This window comes from Cryptomeria japonica, chromosome 4, assembly GCF_030272615.1.
Source record: "Cryptomeria japonica chromosome 4, Sugi_1.0, whole genome shotgun sequence".
Taxonomy (NCBI): Eukaryota; Viridiplantae; Streptophyta; class Pinopsida; order Cupressales; family Cupressaceae; genus Cryptomeria; species Cryptomeria japonica.
In genome coordinates this window covers 685,514,818-685,538,727 of record NC_081408.1, presented here as the reverse complement: position 1 = coordinate 685,538,727, position 23,910 = coordinate 685,514,818, and the positions used below count along the sequence as shown (strand labels likewise).

Here is a 23,910-nt window from a genome sequence, read left to right as displayed (position 1 = left end):
TGTTGCATTAGGACGGGCTGCTCTAAAAGCCCATAGAGACAAGGTAGTGCCAACCAAAGAAACAAAAGTCCGCATTGAGTCACGATTAATCGCGAATAATCGTGGATCGCCAAGTTTGCCAACTTTTCCCCAATTAAATCGTGAGAAGTCGTTGACTGATAGTCAATGATTTTGGCCAATTAATCACGACTAAAACACTGTAAAATCGCATTTAAATTGCATCTAAAAATCACAAAAATCTGCCAGCGAAAAAACTGATGTAAATCCTAAAGCAACCTGCAAAAAATAGGCCAATTTCGAGTAGGGTTAGGGTTCTAATAAACCGGTGCCGTGATTGAAGACTCATAATAAACCAGCCAAGTCATAGAATAAAAAGGATATGCCAATAAATATTCCAATTGGGTCGATGATAATGTCAACCTCGAGACGTCGTGTTCTTACTTGCAGGAATAAATTGGCTTCCCGACTTAGCCTGTATTTTTGGCTTGTTAATAAAATTAAAACATTGAATGTTTCACTCATTTTTTTTTTTTAAATTCTGACGCCATTACTATGTTGTTAACTTCTGCGAAACCCTAAATGACATTCCATATTCCTGAAAATTAAAAAAATTAAAACCTTAAACATTTCAAGTTCCACTCATCCAAGTCACTCTTCGATTAACGTGTCGTTCCATATCATCCAAAGTTTAAATTTTAAACTATGACATATAATTGCCGGATTATAAACTTCTAATATTTATAGAAAACTTTATCAGCCACAATTCTTACAAATATTTTTAATATATAATTTAAAATAATAAATTAATTTTAAAGTTTAAATTATTATATATTATATTAGTGTGTCGTTAATTATATAATTTAATAAAATTATAAATTAAGAATAAAAATAATTTAAAAATTATAAATTAAAAAAAATTTATCCTTATAATCCATTAATATTGAATTTTAATGTATATTATTTAGTTTTTAACATATAATTAATATATATTTATGATTTTTATATGTTTTTTGATTGGACTACTTGTCCAGTCCCTCAAAAAAATTTGATCGTACCCATCTACATGATTCTGATTTGGCAACATAGTTATATATCTATACTATGGAAATCATAATTCTTTTTTTTTTAATAGTTTTTATCTCTTTTTCTAGAATTTTTTTTTTTTTTTTAAATATGATTTTTTCTCCAATTTCATAAAATCTTATACTTTTGATTTACCATTTATTCCCCAAACGATTTTTGCTCTATGATTTATCGTATAATAACTAATTTTTAATATTATATTGTTAATTCAAATTTACATATATTAATATTATATATTCTATAATCTTTTAACTAATATTTATTATTTCCTATTATATTATTAATTTATTAAATCGTATACAAAATAATTATATTATAATTACACTTTTATACTTCTTGTTTTTAGGTTGTACAAATGTATATATTTATTATTTTTATATGTTTTTTGTACAGATGTACCCAAACGTACCCAACCGAAGTGGCAACTTAGTTTTATTTGCTTATGATATCTCTATACTGTGGAAATGCCCTTAATCTATACTATGGAAATGCCCTTAAAAACAAAAGAAAGTAGTTTTTTATTGTTTTTCTTCAAATTTTTAACATTTTTTTGTAGATTCGATTTTTCTCCATTTTTTGCTGATTTTTTCAAAAAATCTTATACTTTTGGTTTGCTGATTAATTCCCCAAACAATTAATGCTTCTATGGTGCCAACTATTTTATTTTGTTAGAGAGGATGCTTGAGGTGCAAGAGGCTCTACAATTGATGATGGTTAATTCAAAGTGGAATAGATGGTCTCTGGGAAACATGCAGAAGGGAGAAGCATCAAACAAAAAATTCATGATGATAATTGGTGGTCCAATGTGAGGTAAAAAAATTGTTATTAACATTTTTTAATAAACTACTGATTTAAATTTTATTAATAAATTTTAAATTTATAATTTGATTGCTGATTTTATTAAAAAATATATATTTTAATTTTCTAAATTCTAACTTGTCTTTTTTAAAATTTTTGTTTGCAAATATATTTGCTCTTCATTTTACCAGTTGTGGATGTCATTAGATATGCTGATACAAACTCTTCAAGTCTTGGGGAGATTTATGAAACATTTGATAGCATGCTTGGAAAAAAGAAGCAAGCAATTTCTAATAGGGATCCTAATTTGGGATTATATGAGCAAAAAATTAAGCCCATTGTGATGTGGCAGTGGAACACTATGAACACCCCACTTCATATGGCAATCTTTGCTCTCCATCTCAAATGGTATGTACCAAGACTTGGTAGGGTGACTTCATGTGATGACAAAGAGGTGAAAAGAAGGGTTTATAAAAGCCCTTGCAAAAATGTATTCAGTTGAGGATGTATGCCTACTACATAGACAATGGACTGACTTTTATAATCTTCGTGGTCCAACATTCGGCAAACTAGAGGCCAACGTAGATAGAGCTACACTAGCTCAAAATGATCCTATTGCATGGTGGTCATGGCATTTTAATGATACACCACAATTGAGGACGCTGCTTGTTTGCCTACTTTCACTGGTAATACATTAACATAAATTATTCATTTGATTAGTGTTGAACATTGATATAATCATAAAAATTAAATGTCCTAATTGGTAATTTATTTTTTGCCTCCCTTCATAGGTTGCTAGTTCCTCTACTACAAAGAGAAATTGGTCTACATACAGCTTTATTCACTTTGTCAAGAGGAATAGGCGACCTCTAGAGGGGCAAAGAAATTAGTAGCCGTGCATAGTGCTTTGAAACTCCAAGATCATCAAACTCTAGGGTATCGACAGACTCTAGCATTATGATGGGATGTTGATCCAGAGTATGCTGCCCAAATTGATGACGAACAGACATAGGAGGGATTGGTTGGAGTTCCATTAGATGAGCTAGCCTCTCATACTCATAGTGGCAATGACTCAACTCTGATTTTGATGCAATGTTCACAGATGCTGATTGGAGGCAGCCATCATACTTTCTATTACTATGTTTTTGACATTTGTGACATTGTAATTTTGACATTTGTAGTGCAAACTTGTAGCCTTAGGGCATTCTGGTATATGCAGTATTACTATTTTTCAATTTTATATCATATAGACATTGACTGTTTGACATGAATTGTGGAAGCAATTAAGTATTACTATTAATTTATTTCACTCTCATCACTCATGTGAACTCTATTGTTGTGTTTTACTAAGTACTTTTGATTCTATAATGTATATGTCAATATGATTACATTTGCAACTTTATCAATGTTATCATATGAATATCTGAAATTTCGCTACATTTTTAATTTATATATACCCATCCCCTTTGCCATTTCCTGCCTTAATCATTCTAATCGATCATCTCTAACAATACATAAATCAAACTTCTACTGCTACATTTTACTGACTTTATAATCATACCATTTTAAACATTCTAATCTTAAAACTTTAATTACATATTATAAGCAGTTATATTTACCCTTTTTTTAATAAACACTAATTTATAACTTTAATTTTATATTGTTTTAACTGTTTGTCAGTATCATCTGTAATTTAATATTGAAATGTATGTTGATTCCAAGAGTATTTCTTTTGCAAATCTAGGTCATACGTGGGTTACAATTAGCTAAATGGAACAAGCATTTACAAGGTTATACCACTCGACACCATCACTGCAAGGCTTCAAACAAACATGAAGAGGCTTTACATTATTCACAATGCCAAAACTTATAATTTTAAACCCTTTGAGAGCTTCAATCAAAACAAAACTATTAACAGTGAATAGGCTAAGACATTGACACATCTACACCAAATATCCAAAGACAATCCTTCATAAAGCTTCAAAACGATGTAAAATGGCAACCATAATACAGTCTATAAATCCTTGGATACACTAGTGATAACATCATTGAAAAACTCCAACAAGAAAGTTGAAAGTCAAACAATTTCGAATCAAAATTCAGGCTATTACAATGTAGCCTTTCATTAGAAAAAAAATACCATTCAGAATTTTTATTTCATCTAGCAGCTAAATGCAAGCAATTCCACCAAATTTATGGTCATGTCATATGCATACTATCTGTGCAATGTACCTAGAGATAAAGTATTATGCTAATAGAATAAGGATTTAAGTGCATATGCTTTGTAAGTCATCCCACTAGTTATTTGAATAGAAGCAATGATCCCATGTGTATAGCTAAGTGGTAGTGGTAAGTAGTTGAGTAGTCTGTAATAAAGATGGGGCTCATGAGACAGGTCAAGAATATTGTGTATTTGGATCTCATATTGAGATATAGTGTGAAGTTGCTTCCTTCCAAATAAGGAACATTGTATGGCGGTTCCCTACCTCAAGGGTTTGATCTATTTTCTAAATAAATCAGAGAATTTCTACTATTGTGTTGTGAGATCTCTCTTGTATTATTTGTTTATCTCTATATTTGTATGCAGGTTCTTAACAAATGGTATTAGATCTTTTTTCAGGGTATACTGGGAAGAATTTTCACTTATTTTTCTATTTTGGGCCAAATTTCTTGCAAAGGGTAGTGCCACCCAAGGCTTCAAAATAGGTGAATCTAGATTCATTAGAAAGAGAGCTTTCAGAGATTACTGAAAAGTGGACATACTAAATATCGGGATCAGCATCAAGGGAGATATGTCAATCTAAAGTTGATATCCTGCAAGTCAGATTTTGTTGAAATTTTTGAGACACGACTTTTAGTAAAAAATGATATTTTGCAAATCAGATGAGAGAATCACATTCTATTTTTTGTAAAGGGTTAAAAATATTTAAATCTACTCTTCTACATTATTTTCTTTTCAGATCTATAGTTCAATGAAGTATCCCACATTTAACAGAAATGGGGATGCTATAGAACGGTGGCTCAAATTCACAGAGACATAATAAATTTAAATTTTGGGATATATCTCTTGATTGCTTTAAAGGGGAGGTTAGAAGATGGCATAGACCACTGTTTACGTCTCGTTATCCTTTTGATGAAATAGAACACTTTTCTAAGATAGATGGGTAATAAAAGCAACCATACTTGTTGAAGATAAGGAAGAGCAAAAGGCCAATCTTAGTAAAGAATACATGGAGGAAATAAAAGATGAACTGTTAGGCATTTTGGATACTTAATGTCACTATTAGGTCCTAGAGAAGGTTCATAATTTGCGAATGGATGAATTGTCCCACAATCCTTTTTAAGACTGGAGTTCCATCTGCCTGCATAGTTCATGGCTGGAAACTTGCAGAGAAGGAAGGAAAAAACAAGTGAATGAACAAAACTGCCAACAACAAGCTCTTTACTAATCTTTTTATTCTTTTCCCGCAGCTCTTTGTTGCCTCATCCAGCTCTTTATGTCTACCCTCAAAACAAAGCAGTAATCCTACTCTCCCAAAAAAATGGCATCATGGCATAAAAAGCGAGACAAATAAGACTCAAAAATGGTGGCTAAGGCACGGTAAAACAACCAGCAACAGTGGCTTCCAAGATATTTCAGCAGCATTCAACATCACCCACTCTGCCACCACTAAAATTGTGTCAAATCATTTTAATTCTCATTTATTCATTTACTACTCTCTGCCTTAGTGTTCCCTAAAGTACTCAGATCTCCAAAAAAGTAGGGTGCAGATTCATTCTAGAGAGCTTGGAGCGCCATGCACAGTCCCATACAATATGTTTGATAGGGAAATTTGACCACTTTAGGTAGTTCTATATATTTTATTGTGTTTTCCTCTAATATTTTTTTTTATTAGACTTGTAAAAATATTTACTAATTAGTTTACTGAGAGCATTATATTGGGCTTGGATCATAAAAATAATAATTTATAATTATACTACTCCCATATTATCCCATATTATGTATATTACTAATTCTATCAAAGATATCCTTTCAGAAAGGGATCTAGACTAAAACTCAAATCTAAAATAAAAAGGCTAGAACACACTCAAAGGCAATATCACTTAAACTACCATTGAGAAATGGCATTGATAAACGCAATTGTCTTTAGACTTGAAGTGGCCATTGGTATATTCCCCCAATCAAACTACATAGCCTGCATCATCTTGCACCTTGCCATCAGCAAAGTGCACTCACCACAACACATTACAAATGGGTGCCCTCAGGGGATGTGATATCCAGTTCAGGTTATCAGTGACAGAAGCGCAGTCAAGCTTTCATTGACTTTGGGCCCTTATCTATGAAGCTTTTCTAGGCTCTCCCCTCCTTGGTTCATTACATTAATATTTTGTTAAGGATCCTGCTATGTAGGACTGGATTTTGGACTTGAGAATTGGAGAATCAGTTCAATATTCTAGCCAATAATAATACTATATAATCACTACAGGAATTTATGCTCTGATTCTGTAAACATCTAGACTTGGCATAATGTGCAGATGGTAGCATTGATGTTGTCATAGAACATCTTGCCTTTGAGGGAGCCAAATCTTATGATTTAAATGAAGCTCTTCGTGACCTCAACCATGTATCCAGCAATCTTTGCCCAGACCATTTTGCAACATATGCAAGTTGCAGAGAGTACTTAGATGGGTGTTACTTTGCTGGATTGTCCCATCTACTGCCAGCAGTGGAGAGAATTTGTACAGAACAGAGTAAGAACTAACTCTGTTTCAGATCCAATGTTACTGTAGTCTTTTGTGACATTCACTTATCTCACAGTTGCCATCTCTCTGAAATAGCATATGATTCTACTTCTGCTTCAGTCATCTATATTATTATCTGCTACAATGTCTACAGGATTATTGTGTTTACCTCCGCTAAGATAGTGGCCTCATATAGGCATTTGAATATTTTGTTTTCTGCATATTTTGGTCAAGGAACAACTTAACTGTTGGAAAAAAAATCCCACCGCTAATTATATAAATAAAAGTTTGTATTTTTTCAAGAACTGCAAACTGCATGGTGATAGTTATCCTGCACTCTGTTTTTCTGGGTGAGGGTGTCTTAAATAGATTCCTCTTTATTTGCCCCCCAAAAAAGATCAAAGTTTGTTTTAAGCCATACCCAACTACAAGAATTCGGAAAAGATTAAAATTTAATGAAAATAAAAATAAGAAGTATAACTGAATTCAAAGACTTGACCATTGATACAACAAAGTTTTGTTGAAATAAATGCATATGATCCATGCAGAACATCCAAATCCAATTGAGCCATGTAAGCTATAGGGTAAAATAGTAAAATACCTGATCACAAATGGGGCATGTATCACTTCTTTCCATCCACTCAAGTATGCATGAAAGATGATAATGGTGATCGCATTTTGTGGTTATTTGGGGATTTTCCTCATCATATTCTGTCCAAGAAATAAAGCATCAAATCCTGAATATATAAAAATGTTAATAGTTTATTTTTTTCTAAAAGAAATAACCTGAACAATCACTAAATTCCATATGCTGATATTTGTGCTAACAAATAAGGATAATCATTAAATAATGGGAAAATGAAATATACGACTTGAACAAGCAATTATATAACTAAGTATAGACTTGTAGACAATTCCGTGGTAGATACAAGTGGAATGTCACAGGCCAAAAGTATTGAAATAATTACTACAGTTCCTTGTAGCTGAATTAGTTTTCATTGCACCCCATTCTAACACCAAACATGATTATAAATGCAATCTTGTGGTGCTAAAATAAATCTATCAAAATCTTCCATGGACTTCTTAAACACTATGGAAATATCCAGTAATACTTTAACTCAGAACATTAATCATCTGATAATAGCACATAACTATTTTTCCACAAACTTCACATTCTAAAATTTTGAAGCACGCATTCTACTATTTTCACAAAAGAAAAGATTTCCACGAAATTAACTCTTCTAAATTGCAGTTTTGATCAATCCCACAAGTGGCATGCGTTGAAGCAGTGGATTGTACAAAACTGCGAAAGTACTCAGAGTCAGAGCAACTAAGAGTTTTCAAGGTGTAATCTTGCTCTAGGCCAAATTTATTAGAAAAATTTCCACTTGCGTTAACCTTCTCTTGTCCTAGAGCCATCTTCGATGATTGCAAAACTTAAACATTCATTTTCTTTTTCAAAAACAAATTTGATGTGGACTAAGTTAAAACAAGAATATTGATCATATGAAGCATAATGATAGCAGTATCTTGCATCACCTAGTTGATGCATATAGCAAAGAGAATGAACAGAAGAAAGGGAAAACAACTCTGCCTCTGAGGATTTCGGCCAACATTGATGAATAATAATCAGTATAGTTGAATGACTAATCATCAGAAAAGCAAACAGCACAAAAAGGTGCACTACCCCATTTGGTTGACACTAGATAGAGATACTCAGCTTTATGCAAATGCCAACAAATCTCTATTGACTTATAGTCTTTTGTTAAATTAAATAAATATAAGACAAAATCGTATTCACTTTATGCTAAGTTCTTCCAGTACTATTTCTATTTACATTTATTTTTACTTCATCCACATATGAAGGGATACCATCTTATATCTCCATGTCCTCTATGATGCATTTCAGACATATGATGGAGCAGAGATACAAGGAGAAAGATAGATCTTGAATTATCAAGACCAATCACCAGGATGGCACTCCACCTATGGAAAAATTCTTGACATGGATAATTGGAGGCATGGGAATAACAACTCTGATGACTCTTTGTACAGGGAAATCAGAAGAAATGTTAAATTGTATAACCGAATGATACATTTCAAAGGTCCTAAAGACCAATGATGGTATAAACTACATAGCAGCAAAAATTGTTTGGGGAAAAATCGGCAAACCAAAAGTATAAGATTTTTTTAAAAAAATGAGAAAAAATCAGATTTAAAAAATAAAATAAAAATTGTAGAAAAAGAGAAAAAAACTACCTTTTTAAAAAACTTAAGGGCAATTTCCATAGCATAGGGATATAGAGAGCAAATAAAATAGAGTTTAACCCATGAATTGTAGAAAATATATTTTTGTTGTTTATATTCATATTGCTGATTACATAGGCAAATATTCAATTAACTTTTTAGAGGGGAAGTCACCAAATACACCAAATAGTTGTCTAAGTCTGAGATCAAATATTGGCTAAGTCTATGAAGTAACTGAGATCAAAACCTAACAGACAACAATCCAGCTACTGTTCGGAATTTAGTAAAAGTGGAAGCCATTTTGAAGTGATCCAAGAATTTCATTGTGATTGAGGTAAGGAGTTTTGTAGGGTTAATTCAATATTTTAGAAAGCTTTATCAGATCATATTCCCACATTTGCAATGCTTTATATCATAGCAGCAAAAATCAATTGGGGTAAAAATCAGTAAACCAAAAGTATACAATTTTTTGAAAAAATGGGTAAAAATTTGGATTTTAAAAAATCATAATAAAATTGTAGAAAAATAGACAAACTACTTTTTTTTAACTTAAGGGCATTTCCATAGCATAGAGATATAGAGAGTAAATAAAATAGAGTTTAACCCATGAATTGTAGAAAATAGAATTTTGTTGTTTATACTCATCTTGCTGATTACATAGGCAAGTATTCAGTTAACTTTTTAAAAGGGCAATCACCAAATACACCAAATAGTTGTCTAAGTCTGAGACCAAAGATTAGCTAAGTCTATGAAGTAGCTGAGATCAAAATTTATCAGACAGCAATCCAGCTATTGTTAGCTATTGTTAGGAATTTAGTAAAAGTGGAAGCCATTTTGAAGTGATCCAAAACTTTCACTGTGATTGAGGCAAGGAGTTTTCTTGGGGTAGTTCAATATTTGAGAAAACTTATCAAATCATATTCCATAGTTGCAATGCTTTATATTCCCTGATTGCAATTGGTAAGTCTTTTATATGGGGTAGAATTCAACAAAAGGCATTTGTTTAGCTAAAGTAAAAGATTAACAAGCCACTGGTTTTGCAAATACTTAGCTTGCAACTACTATTTCAGGTAGAGATAAATTTTAATGATTATGTGTTGGAGATTGTTTTATCACAAGTATGTAAGCTTGTTTGTTGTCATTCAGATTTATTTCACAGAGCACTTTGGATATATTGCTCACATGATGAATGTATGTCTTCATTTTAACAAAAATTAACTATATCAATTATAAATTATAAATCATATATCTATATCTATATATGATATATGTCTTTGGACATTTAGTGTTGTGGTAGAAACACTCCATTGTTGAGGCAGCCACCAAGGTTTAAACCCCTGCTGGGCTATTGAGCTCACAAGCAATTTTCCTTTGTTGGGCCGTTGAGCTCGTGGGTTTGAACAAGCGAAGTGTGGGAAATGATGAGCCCTCAAAAATGGCCTCATGGGAAGAGATCCTCTATAAGTGGTCTCTCTAGGATCAAACTAAGCTAGAACATGAGTTTCCTCCATCAAAAAATGTATATTATATATTATATTAAAAATTAAATATGTACATTACAAATTTTACATTATTTTTAATTTACGGTTCATTATATAACTATTAATATATATTCATAGTCTATAATATAACAAACTTTTTCAACGTTGATTCCACATTGACTCTGATTCCGTCTCGGATCAACCCTATTTGTGAGCAATTCAGTAATTTCATGAGTTTTTCTAGCGTTTTGTGAGTTTTTACCGCAATTTTTTTCCCTTTTTTTTGCCATTTTTTGGGGCTTTTAACATGATTTTAATGTGATTTAAATGCAAAAAATCATTGAAAATTGGGTCAACGATTTTTTCATGAATTGGGATATTTTAGGGGAAAAAATCGGCTATCTCCAAGATTCAAGATTAATAGGGTATAATCGCAATTTTTGCAGACTATTGCTTCTATGGTATAAAAAACATTAAAAGTTGTCATAACCATTATCTACTACTTTAGTATCTTGAGACTTATAACAAATAATTCATTAATGCGATAGTAGGTCTATGCTTCAGTTAATGTATATTGTTATAGTGATACCAAAGTAAAGCAATTCATTGGTACTTATATAGGTTTAGGCTTCAGCTAATGTATACTGTTACAGTGATACCAAACAAAATAAAAGTTGAAATCCCAAAATTCAACACTTAAAAAGGGGTAGATGTTCTTGGAACTAAGTGCATTATAGAAAATGTTTCTGTTGGAAATACATAAATTATAATTAAAAAACCACATAATTCTACTTGTCTAACCTAATGCAACAAACTTGTTTTCTTTTCACATGAGTTTTGTTTTTTGTCCTGGAATTGGAAATTTAATTGAGTGACCTGACTTATAAGTTATAACAAAAATGCAATCCAATAAATTCCTGAAAATAAATAATGAAAGCAGATCTCAGCTTTCCAAGAAATCACATAAAATTTCAAACCTTCCTAAAAACAACACAATAAATAATGAAAATAAATATCAGCTATCCAAGAAAGCACATAAACTCCAAATCATCCTAAACACAACACTATAAATAATGAAATTGGTGTCATTTCTCAGCTATCAAGAAAATCAGAAAATTGCAAATCATCCATATAATAATACCATAAGAAGAGGCTACAGACTGTGTACCAATCAACGCAATGATTACTGAACAGCCCTTAAATGATGCAGAGACATTGGCAGTACATAAAGACTTTTAGATTAAACATAATACGCTAGATAATCAACAGCATTTGGATCTAATAAAAAAGGAAAATCATGCATAGGAGATTGATGAATCCCTTCCAGGGAAGTAGAATGGACATATATTCATCTATGAATGGCATATCATTGGATCTAGTAAACGATAAAACAAAGTAATAAAGAATGTAGTTACCTTCCAGACAAGTAGGACAGACATCCTCCTCATCTGCCAATGGTAAAGTAGAATCACTCAATTTCTCTGGAGACCCTGGCATGCTATCTGCTAATTGGCTCTTGTCCTCTGCAGTTTTCAAATTTTGCAGTGATGTCACATCTTCACTTTGAGGTTCACTAATGCTTACTCTTGAAAGTTGAGATTCCTCACCCTGAACAGGACCGCTTTTATTCTGTCTAATTACTGCTCTACTTTGTTCTGTCTGCAAATGTCTTCTCTCTGCATGATCAGGTAAGGAAATAAATCTTAAATGCATGTTGATCTAAGGTTATCACCGTTATCTCAATAAAAAGCTCATGCAGAATCAGAAGGGACAGACCTAGCACAGAAGAAGAGTCCTGATTTTCTGTCCTTGAAGTAAACTGCAAAAGGAGTAGAATTAATAGTTCATATGTCAATATCCAGTTAATTAAATACTAAATAGCACTTGCAGTTACATGTACTTATAATGTGGGCAAAGTTGATCTGTGGAGTTTGCATACAACAGAAAACAAATAAAAGAGAAACTATCTGATAAAATAATACATCACAGTCTTCAAGGATGCAAATAAGAAAGGAGAGAGATGTGCCACGGTCAACATTTGTCGAATTTTTTTTAATCTTACTAATGTTTCACACATAAATTTTAGATTGGGATCTTTAAGAAAAGAGTTTTGATGAATATGTCTCTACTGACAAGGCTATAATTTGCATTGAAAGCATAATTTATCTACATAGACAGAAGGTTACCAACACATGAACAAGTCAAATGCTGAAATGGATATACAGCATTTCATCTGTAATATACAAACATCAATTAAGAGACCTTTCAATCAACAATGCTCTCAAATGAAGTAAAATAATCTTGTAATTCCTTTCCCCATGGTCAAGCTTCAGGTTTATAGTTAATTTTCAAATAATAAATGTTACTCAACTTTCTCTGTAATCTTGAACAAGTATCCTTTCTTGAACTGCTACTATTCATTTGCATAGTTTGATATGAATGCGGTATATAGAAAAATGTTATAGACTTGCCATGGACATGAAAAACAACAATTCCTTCAAGTCTGTCCTTGAAACATATTCACCTATTTCTGAATCAACGTTTTAACTCTATTCTCAAAACAAATTCCCTTATTCTGAATCAGTACTTTCACTCTGTGGTCAAACAAATACTTATTGGACCATTAGCCTTCTTTAATGGATCTTAATGTGTATCAGTTCTTGGTACACGTTCCCTTTATTAATATATAACAGTGTTCCACAGGCGTTGAGGACGGGGGGACGGGGGGACGGCGGCGGGGGGGGTGGCAGGGTGGTGGTGCTGATATAGTTATACATATACATATAGTACTTGAAAAACTAGTCTTGAAAAGATGTATGACAGTATTACAGTATAAGAATTATACATATACATATAGTTATAGTTATACATATACATATACATATAGTACTTGAAAAACTAGTTTTGAAAATCTGTATGACAGTATTACAGTATAAGAATTACATTTCAAATGAGACTATAGGAAATTTGAAATACTAAATCTAAATACCAAGATTTTTTCAATGCTAATTGTGTTGTTATATGGAACCTAATCAGACTTGGAGGTTAAATTTTCCCTACTTCTATCGGCGCGGTTTCCCCCTATATTTTTGGGGGGTTATTTTTCTATTGGCCCACATCCAATTAGGGTTGCCCCTTAACCCCCAAAAAAGTCACTTTTTTTTTTAATTTTAATTTTAATTTTTAAACATTGCATATACGTGGGGACAATGGGAGACGCCCAGACGTCTCCCAAGGAGACGTGGAGGCGACGCGGAGACGTCTCCCCGTCTTCGGCAGCCCTTGGGTGGCGGTGGCGAGACGGCGAGGGACGTCGCGTCCCCATCTCTGAGACGCGGCCAAAAAGGGGGGGGGACGTGTCCCCGTGGAACACTGATATATAACAAGAATGGCTAGATTCTTTGAAGTTCAAAAATTATCTAGTTCAAATCCAACCAAATGCACAATTAGGTACATGATCTAACAAGTTAATAACTTGCTATGCACTGTACCTATAAATTCTCACACACATCTCATTGACCATTGAAGGACATATGTACAAACTATATTATCAGAAAGGCGAAATAGTTAAGGAAATGGCATGGGAAACGGCAATTAGAGGCACAGAAATGGCCCAAGTCTCTATACAAAATGTTATGAAAAAAACAAGACATGTAACAGCAGGATAAAAATGGTTGAAGGAAATTGTAACACTATTGTACATAAATCCTAGACATACAGAATAATAGTTTAATATTTAATATTTTATCTTTTATATTACCTAGATACATTAGAAGCTGAACAGACATTTTATTGTTCAGTGAAAGAAAAGCGGGTTTCACTCGTCCATTTACAATTCATTTTACCATCCATTTCCTAACATTGGTACCAAGTGCTAGGGTAAATTTTCATTCACAGTAAAATTTATTTGCAAAGTTTTCCAATCCTCCATTCATGGCTTAGGATAATTTCCTTTACAAGCAAATAAATTCACATTTTGTTCTCTTGTCTTGCTCTTTTCTTCCTGATAATGGATCATGTAGTTTGATCCGAAACATCAAGGAAATAAGCTCACGCAGCTATTACCAGAAATGCACAAAAAATAAATTCAGAGAAAATTTATTTGCAAAATTTTTCAATTCTTCAGTTTTATTTGAAATTCTCATTCCATTTATAACTCCCTTCCAAACCCCTGAAAAATCTGTCAAACACATCCCACCATCTCTATGGTGTTATTTGTCACAGCCTGCAAATCGTTTAAACACTCTGTAATTCAAACCAAGTTAACAATATAGTTATATACAAATTGCATTTAGTTTCCAACAGGAAGGTGGTGTACAAAAAGGAAGGTGGCCTAAGCCTGAGTTTCTGCTTACCATGGCTAGTCTTTGTCAAGGAAACCCTAAGGCATTGCTCATTTGCAATGGCTACAAGGATGAGGAATATCCATCCCTAGCTCTGGTGGCCATGCACCTAAATTTCAACCAAGTTATTGTTCAGGAACAAGTGAAGGAGCTCGATGTGATGCTCATTGTGAGCCATAAGCTGGCTGTTAGGCCCATGATAGCAGTCCATGTCAAGCTCTGTTGTGTTGGAATGACATGTCAAGCTCTGTGTTTGAATGGCTTGTGGTTTTTTATTATTGTTATTATGATTAGTTGCTTTCCCATAGGTTGGTAGTTCAGGAAGTTATCTTGGAAAGGCTTTAAAAAGCCATATTATAATCCGAAGAGTACAACTTTTATATTTTAAGTTTAACCAAATATTATTTTTTGTGTTTATTAGTTACTATCACGGTGTAGATTTTCCGGAAGTCTCTATATTCTGCCATTTCCAATATGGTATAATTCTCTCTATGGTTTGCCACCATCAATGTCGTCCACTACACCCATTGATATGTATAAACCGTAAAAAATGAGCCCTGATCTCGAATGTTAAATGCCATCTACAAGTGACAGATTTGGTGATAAACCCAAAGTTATCTTTTATCAAACATTTGAAGGATTAAGGCTAGAAGAATTTCATCGTGTCGAAGCCAACTTCTGGCTCAAAGATAATGCTTTGTATAAGAAGCATGTGGTTTTGTTTCCTTTCTTGATGCTGGCAGTATTGAAGGATGCATATATTGTGAGGTTTGTGTTTTGCAGACTGGAAGGGATCTGGTGTAAACTCAACATGGATTGTTGCCTAGATAGTTTGGGAGTCTATGGACCTTGGGAATTATATCCTTACAAGGTTCATGAGACAACTTGATGGAGCACTATGGATGTATCTCAGCATGGATTGTTGTCCAATAATTCAGTGGATTTGTGATTCGAGAATTTGAAGAGGTGGTAATCCAAGGACTCAAGAATTCAACTTGGAAGTTACACCTTTATGAGGGTTGCAAGGCAGCTTGATGGAGTTCTACTTGGTCCAAGAAGTATTTTTCAATTAAAAGAATCTAAAGAATATGTATTTGTGTTTATTTTGTTGAGCTTGTATTGTTGTGTGTAATGTAAATCTTAATGGGGGGATGTCCAAATAATGGTTTGCATTGTAATAAAGTCACTTTAGTGACCTGTGGTTTATTATTGTTGTTAAAATTATGAGTTGTTTTATCATAGGTTGGTAGTTTGAGAAGTTATCTAAGAAAGGCTTTATTAAAGCCATATTGTAAAACAAAGGAGAAAACTTCAACATTTCAACCAATGTTATTTTGTGTTTCATATTTAACTATCATGGTAAAGATTTTCTAGAAATCTCTATATTCTGCCATTTCCAAAGCACATCAATCACTTTGATAGCAAGTCTGCAAGAAGGGCAAGTATGGGCTAACCACCATGAAGAATTTGAACATTGTAAGAAAATTATATGACACAAGTATGTTGGATTGCCTTCAGCATCACTTTCGCATTGAGTTTCAAATCTCATCCATGGTCATGCTCAACAAGCGGTGCATATCTAGTACAAATTGGCAAAGTTGGGAGCCAAAATGAGAATCATCAACATTGGTAGGGTAGTTGTCTCTTGTCACTCTCTTATAATCTTCAACATGTTTTCCATGGAGTAAACGACATCAACCAAGTTGAAGCTTGACCTGGTGTTGGGCGGCTTCCATTATTTGTTTGGAGGGCCAGATCCAACCCAGATGGTGCAAAGAAAAAGGCCAAAAAGCAAGTCTTCAAACTACACAACCCCTCTTGACTTTAGGATCCCTGCTATACTCAAAGAACACCTTCATATGTCAATCGTCACAATGATCTCAGCAGCTCCTAAACAAGGAAGCATGAAAAACAACTTGCTACTCTTAACAATGGCAAGGATGCGACAAAGATATCTCAATCTTCTAAGAGTGACCTTGATGGCAATTTCTCTACACTTGTTTGGTTCACAAACATAAGCATGCATCTGACCTGGTGGTTGAATCCTTAAAGGTGAATTATTAATTTTATTTCAATTTTCTATTTCCAGAAATCATAAAATTTGGAGATAGAAGTCGAACCAACGCGTGGAATTCGAATATTCTTCTAAAAATTCATTTATCACAAACATAAAAAGGTGGCCAATGCACAAAATAAGAATGGGATAAGGCATGGAGATTAAACAAAATAAAATAAAATTTTCACAACAAAGGGATGTGATATTCCATAGAAGCAATAATCACAAAAAAAATTGCAATTAATCATGAATCACTAGAACCCTTCATTTTTCATCCACAAATTGCAATTTTTTATTAAATCACAATCAACATCTTTTGAATCATTTGTTCTTGCATAATTACCAAAAAAATCATTGAAATTGCACGCAATCACCAAGTTTGAGGATTTTTTACCTTGTTTCCTATTTTTGACTTTAAGCTAAATTTTTTTCATCTAGCTAGGATTTTCCTGTTGTGTAGGGGGGGAAGCAAGACCGCGTGACTAGGACCTAATCTCACTTTTGCCAACACATTGGGAATACGAAAGAGCCTAGGGAGATAGCTCACTTTGGCTACTTCTTGTGAGAAAGAGAGAGCCAAGGATTATCTCTTAGGGTTTCTATTCCTCTTGTTGTATATGATGTGAAAGATAGGGTATGATTGATCAACTAGACTAGGAGATGAATAGTGAAGCATATATGAATTGAAATTGCACAAACTTGCAGATCTGAAACTGAGATACTGAAAGCAGAGAAGGGGTAGGAATTTGAATGTGTACCTGGTGTTGAAAACTGAGTCAAATTGACCAGGACTAGGGCACCACGTCCCTGTCCCTGATGATTTGACAAAGAGCTGCAACTAAAGGACTACAATCTGAAGGTCCTGAGTGTAATATCCCCACTTTGAAATAGAATTTAACAATAAATGATAATAATAAAATTAAAATATAAAATGATATAATTAAATATAATTAATTAAAAATTAATTAAGTTAATGAAAAGTCAAAAGACATGAAAAGAAAAGTTGTGACTCCGTCAACAATGATATATAAAAGGGAGAAGAAAACCTCATTTGAGAGGTGGGATAATTTGGTAATGACAAGTGCAGATCTGATTATGAAAGGTTGTGTCCCTTTCAAATGGTAGAAATAATGAAGAGTTGCACTCTTTCAAAGGGTGCTAATGGTGAAAGGGTATGTCTCTTGCCAAAGGGCATACATGATGAAGAGGTGTGACCTCTCCCTCAAATTGAGAGATATGAAGGGAAGGAATCAAAAGCATCTAGTGACATCACCATTGATAAGATCAGATCAGAATTGTTATCAAGTTACAGGAAGTAACATTTGTGTTCTTTGCGGTATGCCTCCCAATCTACAGGCGACATCTACAGTGCGAACTCCAAGCACAGGCTACAATCTGCGTACAGGTAAGAGGGGTTAAGAAGTCTTAACGTATATATGTGTGTGGACGTGTGTGCCACACAAACAAATATATATTAATGCATTTTTATGAATACATATATCTCTAATGATTACTTATATGAATGTAGCAATAAAGATAGGAATCTATGTAGAATATGTATGTATATTTAGGATCATTAGAAAGATTAAAGAATATGTAAATGAAGACGTAAATTATGGAATGGAAAACAATAATGAATTATAAAATGTAATATTAATGTGATTATATGATGGAGGCTATAGGGAAGAAATTCCCTTAGCCTAATGGAGGGATTATGATAATCCCTAGTAGGCAGTATATACTGAATATCTATATGCATATATATGGCTTGGTTGACTGAGTTCATCCAAGAAGAGACGGATCTGGCCGGTCCCCTCTGATGGACTTGGATGATGAGATGCATCATCCAAGGCAAGGAATTGACATATGGTCTTCCTTGGATGGCTTGGGTGTAAGAAATTACACCCAAGACAAGAATCGAATTAACCTTCAATTTCCTGGATGGCTTGGGTGTAAGAAATTACACCCAAGACGGGAATTGAATTAACCTTCGATTTCCTGGATGGCTTGGGTGTAAGAAGTTACATCCAAGACAGGAATCGAATTAACCTTCGATTTTCTAGATGGCTTGGGTGTAAGAAGTTACATCCAAGACAAGAATCAAATTAACCTTTGATTTCCTGGATGGCTTGGGTGTAAGAAATTACATCCAAGACAGGAATCGAATTCACGTTCGATTTCCCGGATGGCTTGGAACCAAGATGGGTTCCAAGAAGGCGAACTTCGCAGCTACCTAAGGACATATATCCGTATGGCATTCGTATCCTTTTTATTTTTAAGAATTGAAATTAGTGTTAATTAAGTAATTGAACTTTAATTGTAAATTAGATTAGTTATGTATATATTTTTGTTGCGTTCTAACAATCTGTTTTGCAGGACAATGATCTCTAACTAGTAGGGATATTACAGTGGTATCAGAGCTATGATCCGGCCATCCTGCAGGGTAAAGATGAATCATTGAATCATTCTAGTCAATAAGAAGAAATCTGACAATACGTGTATTCATGTGTATGCTTTGTGTTTGTAATTATCCATGTGTATGCTTCGTGTTTTTCATGTGTATGCACTTTGTTTTTTATTCATATTCGTAGATGACTTAGTTTGAGAAAGTTAAAATCTACATTGCTTGAGGACAAGCAGATTTGAGAGGGGTAGACTGTAATATCCCCACTTTGAAATAGAATTTAATAATAAATGATAATAATATCCCCACTTTGAAATAGAATTTAATAATAAATGATAATAATATCCCCACTTTGAAATATAAAATGATATAATTAAAAATAATTAATTTAAAAATTAATTAAGTTAATGAAAAGTCAAAAGACATGAAAGGAAAAGTTGTGACTCCCTCAACAATGATATATAAAAGGGAGAAGAAAACCGCATTTGAGAGGTGGGATAATTTGGTAATGAGAAGTGCAGATCTGATTTAAATAATAAGTGCAGATCTGATTATGAAAGGTTGTGTCCCTTTCAAATGGTAGAAATAATGAAGAGTTGCACTCTTTCAAAGGGTGCTAATGGTGAAAGGGTATGTCTCTTGCCAAAGGGCATACATGATGAAGAGGTGTGACCTCTCCCTCAAATTGAGAGATATAAAGGGAAGGAATCAAAAGCATCTAGTGACATCACCATTGATAAGATCAGATCAGAATTGTTATCAAGTTACAGGAAGTAACATTTGTGTTCTTTGCGATATGCCTCCCAATCTGCAGGCGACATCTACAGTGCGAACTCCAACCACAAGCTACAATCTGTGTACAAGTAAGAGGGGTTAAGAAGTCTTAAGGTATATATGTGTGTGGACGTGTGTGCCACACACACACATATATATTAATGCATTTTTATGAATACATATATCTCTAATGATTACTTATATGAATGTAGCAATAAAGATAGGAATCTATGTAGAATATGTATGTATATTTAGGATCATTAGAAAGATTAAAGAATATGTAAATGAAGACGTAAATTATGGAATGGAAAACAATAATGAATTATAAAATGTAATATTAATGTGATTATATGATGGAGGCTATAGGGAAGAAATTCCCTTAGCCTAATGGAGGGATTATGATAATCCCTAGTAGGCAGTATATATTGAATATCTATATGCATATATATGGCTTGGTTGACTAAGTTCATCCAAGAAGATACGGATTTGGCCGGTCCCCTCTGATGGACTTGGATGATGAGATACATCATCCAAGGCAAGGAATTGACATATGGTCTTCCTTGGATGGCTTGGGTGTAAGAAATTACACCCAAGACACGAATTGAATTAACCTTCGATTTCCTAGATGGCTTGGGTGTAAGAAGTTACATCCAAGACAGGAATCGAATTAACCTTCGATTTCCTAGATGGCTTGGGTGTAAGAAGTTACATCCAAGACAGGAATCGAATTAACCTTCGATTTCCTAGATGGCTTGGGTGTAAGAAATTACATCCAAGACAGGAATCGAATTCACGTTCGATTTCCTCGATGGCTTGGAACCAAGATGGGTTCCAAGAAAGCGAGCTTCACAGCTGCCTAAGGACATATATCCGTATGGCATTCGTATCCTTTTTATTTTTAAGAATTGAAATTAGTGTTAATTAAGTAATTGAACTTTAATTGCAAATTAGATTAGTTACGTATATATTTTTGTTGCGTTCTAACAATCTGTTTTGCAGGACAATGATCTCTAACTAGCAGGGACATTACACTGAGACACCACCTTACTGAAAATCACTAAAATTGAAGGGGACCAAGGCGCCACGCCCCTGTCCTTGATGGATTTGGGCAAATCTGAGGGTTGAGACAATCCCTGTGTCTTCTACTGATCCTGATAGTCTCTCGGGTACCTATACTTGCACTTGTAGCTGAAAAAGAAGGGGTTTGGGTGGCTATAGGGCTTTGCCTTGGTCAAAACCCCATGTTGGTGATTTCCACCTCCACAAATAGCCGATAATGTATTGAAAATGTGTGTGCTAGAACCTTGTGTGTATGCAAGATACTAAATGAGAAATATAAGAAACTAGAGCTACCCTACGCTTTGGAGAGTAAACCCTAAATGCATGTAAATATAAATGTAAATGTGAATGCCCTAAATCAAATGTGCTAAATGATCTAAAGCATGAATGTAAATGTGAAAATGAGTATAAGGAAGCTCATACAAAGACATGAAAACAACATGAAACCATACCCAACCCTAAAGGAGGGGTACAAGCCAATCGTCAGTCGATGATCTCCTATTGCTTTCCTACATCTTCAAAAGCCCCCAATTGATGAAATAAAGCTTGATGAATGCTTGATAGATGTTGTTGAATGTTGTTGAAGACTCCAAAAGATCTGCTCTTTTGCTGCATAGAAGGCTCCTTGTGATCGCTCCAAAAGCTTTTTCCTAGATCTTAGATTAGATTAGGTAGATTAGATTCCTTCAAATGAAAAAAGAGAGCTCTTATGTATGAACCCTAGATCTTAATTTCGACTTTAGGCCGACATAGAGATTGAATTTCCCACCAATTTCTTGGGGTTAAGCATTATAATATTATAGAATTATGCTCCCAAAATTTCGAAAAAAATGTCGGGGACCAAGTGCCGACCAGCTTTCCACCAAATTTTCAAGGCTGTTAGATATGACGATATTAGAGCGAATCCCAAAGTTACAGCTGATTTTGAGATGTTTTGATATGCGAAATCAGGCCTTAAAGGTCAAAATAGGACATACTTAGGGTTTATGATTTAATGATTTATTGGAGAAATAAAATAAAAAGGGGCACACTTAGGGTAAAGGGCCCCAATTTTATGATGTGGGGAGTGATGAAATATGACTTTAGATTTAATTAAATTAACTAATTATTTGCTTAAAGGGAAATTACAATGCAAGATGCAAACACACTAAGGCGGCTGCTAAACTAAGCATGGAATTGTACCACCCTAGCAAGGGTGTACAATTTACGACACTACACCTATGTTATTTTTGTTTGTTCAAAGTCATTTCCATAAAGAGATGTTTTGCATATGGATCGCATGGATCTCACCACTTTTCTCTCCTGCTAATGATAATAGGAACTATAGTGAAAGGATCTAAGATATATTTCTACTCTTTTCAACCATAGATATTTGTTTCATGGTGTTTTGAATAGTGTCTACGTTGGTGGCAAAAAGGGTCAAAGCAAAGATGAGGAAAATTTTAGATGGTAGTTTTAGGTTTTGATTTTTAAATTAAAAATATTTATTAATATTTATAATTTGATAAACAAATATAATATTCGTAGAAACTCACAAAGTACTCATGAGCCAAATGCCTTGGCGAATTACTCAACAACGATTTTTGAAAATCTTGCCAACCACTCACGACTTTTCATGAAAAACTCACTTGAATGAGTAGAACTTCTTTTTTCACCTAATGTTGGAAATTTTATATGTTTTTTAAAACATTTTTTTAAACAAAAAGCACCAAACACATAATTTCACCCTTAAGTGATAATATTGTGAAAATGTCGTTTGCCATGAAGGTTTGTGTGGCTTCAAAAAATTTAATTTGGGCTTGGAGAGGGAGCTCTGCCCCTCAACCCTACCCTATATCACAGTGAGGAATGCATCAAGGGTGTTGCCCCTCAACCCTGCTAGGGGCGTTGCCCCCAAACCCCCATAAGGGGCACTATCTTTCAAACCCATTAGGGTCTCCACTCCCAAATCCCCACTAATTATTGGGATCATTGTCCCATAAACTTGATTACAATGAGGGGGTACGAGGAACTGAGATATAACTCTTCAATGTGCTTAGACATTATTATCACACAACTTGCCAAAAATCTCTTTAGATGAGGCAACTTCTACATATGACATGGCTAGTGGAAGTGGTATTATAACTCATTTATAGGTTGAACCCATTTTTTGGTCTATGAGATATATTAAACTCTAATTTTGATTTACATGCAATAGAAATCAATAATATGTTCTACAAATTTAGTAATGTGTTTTTTTAAGAATATTTCTTAAAAAATATGTATTTTAAAATGTTTGATAAAATTGTAGAGTTATTGCCAAGCTTTCCCCCAGGTTTTTGCGAGTCCCGAGTTTTTAAAATTTGTGAGTATGTCAAGTAATTTACAAGTTTGAGTTTTACGACTATGATAATATATAATATTTAAGTTAGATTTAGTTTCATATTTTTTTAATTATATATATTTAAATATTCTTTTACTATCAATATAATATATTAAATAAAAATACAAATTGCATATATCATTCAATTTTAATCAAAAAGAAATTCCGAATTTTATTAGTTGTCGAACTTGCACCCCAATCTTTTCTTCACTAAACTTGAACACAAACTTGTGGTTGAACAACACAAGAGAGACTCTAACCCAAAAGCTTCATCATCAAGACCTACAGCCCTCTACTATAGCTCTCTTCATAGCAGCAAGAGTGATTGGCTAGGTCTGATTTTTTGGAACTTTGTACTCAGATTGTAAGTTAACTTTGTACAAAGTAGATTGTAATTGAAAATTTGAAAACTATTAGCATCTAAAATGTAATCAAGGGTACGAAGATAAATAAGAAAAGCAATATTCCACAATTCATGGGCTAAACTTCCATTTTGATTTGCTATATATCTCTGCGCTATTAAAATGACTTTAAATTTTAAAAACAAGCTTTTCTCTCTC

General features: G+C 33.6%; 1 protein-coding gene across 7 annotated transcripts in view; it reads right to left on the bottom strand.

The window, feature by feature from the left end:
* The window catches only part of LOC131028629 (probable E3 ubiquitin-protein ligase RHB1A), a 34,080-nt gene that overhangs the window by 4,117 nt on the left and 6,053 nt on the right, over nucleotides 1-23,910 (bottom strand). For 5 of the 7 annotated variants that reach the window (XM_057958937.2, XM_057958941.2, XM_057958942.2 and 2 more), the window contains exons 3-5: nucleotides 12,129-12,171; nucleotides 11,768-12,028; nucleotides 7,226-7,335 (exon numbers count right to left, since the gene is read on the bottom strand). In XM_057958937.2, coding sequence (XP_057814920.1) covers nucleotides 7,226-7,335; nucleotides 11,768-12,028; nucleotides 12,129-12,171 — 414 coding nt within the window. The remainder of the gene's footprint in view (nucleotides 1-7,225; nucleotides 7,336-11,767; nucleotides 12,029-12,128; nucleotides 12,172-23,910) is intronic. The other 2 variants (XM_057958944.2, XM_057958943.2) reach the window with 1 other exon arrangement.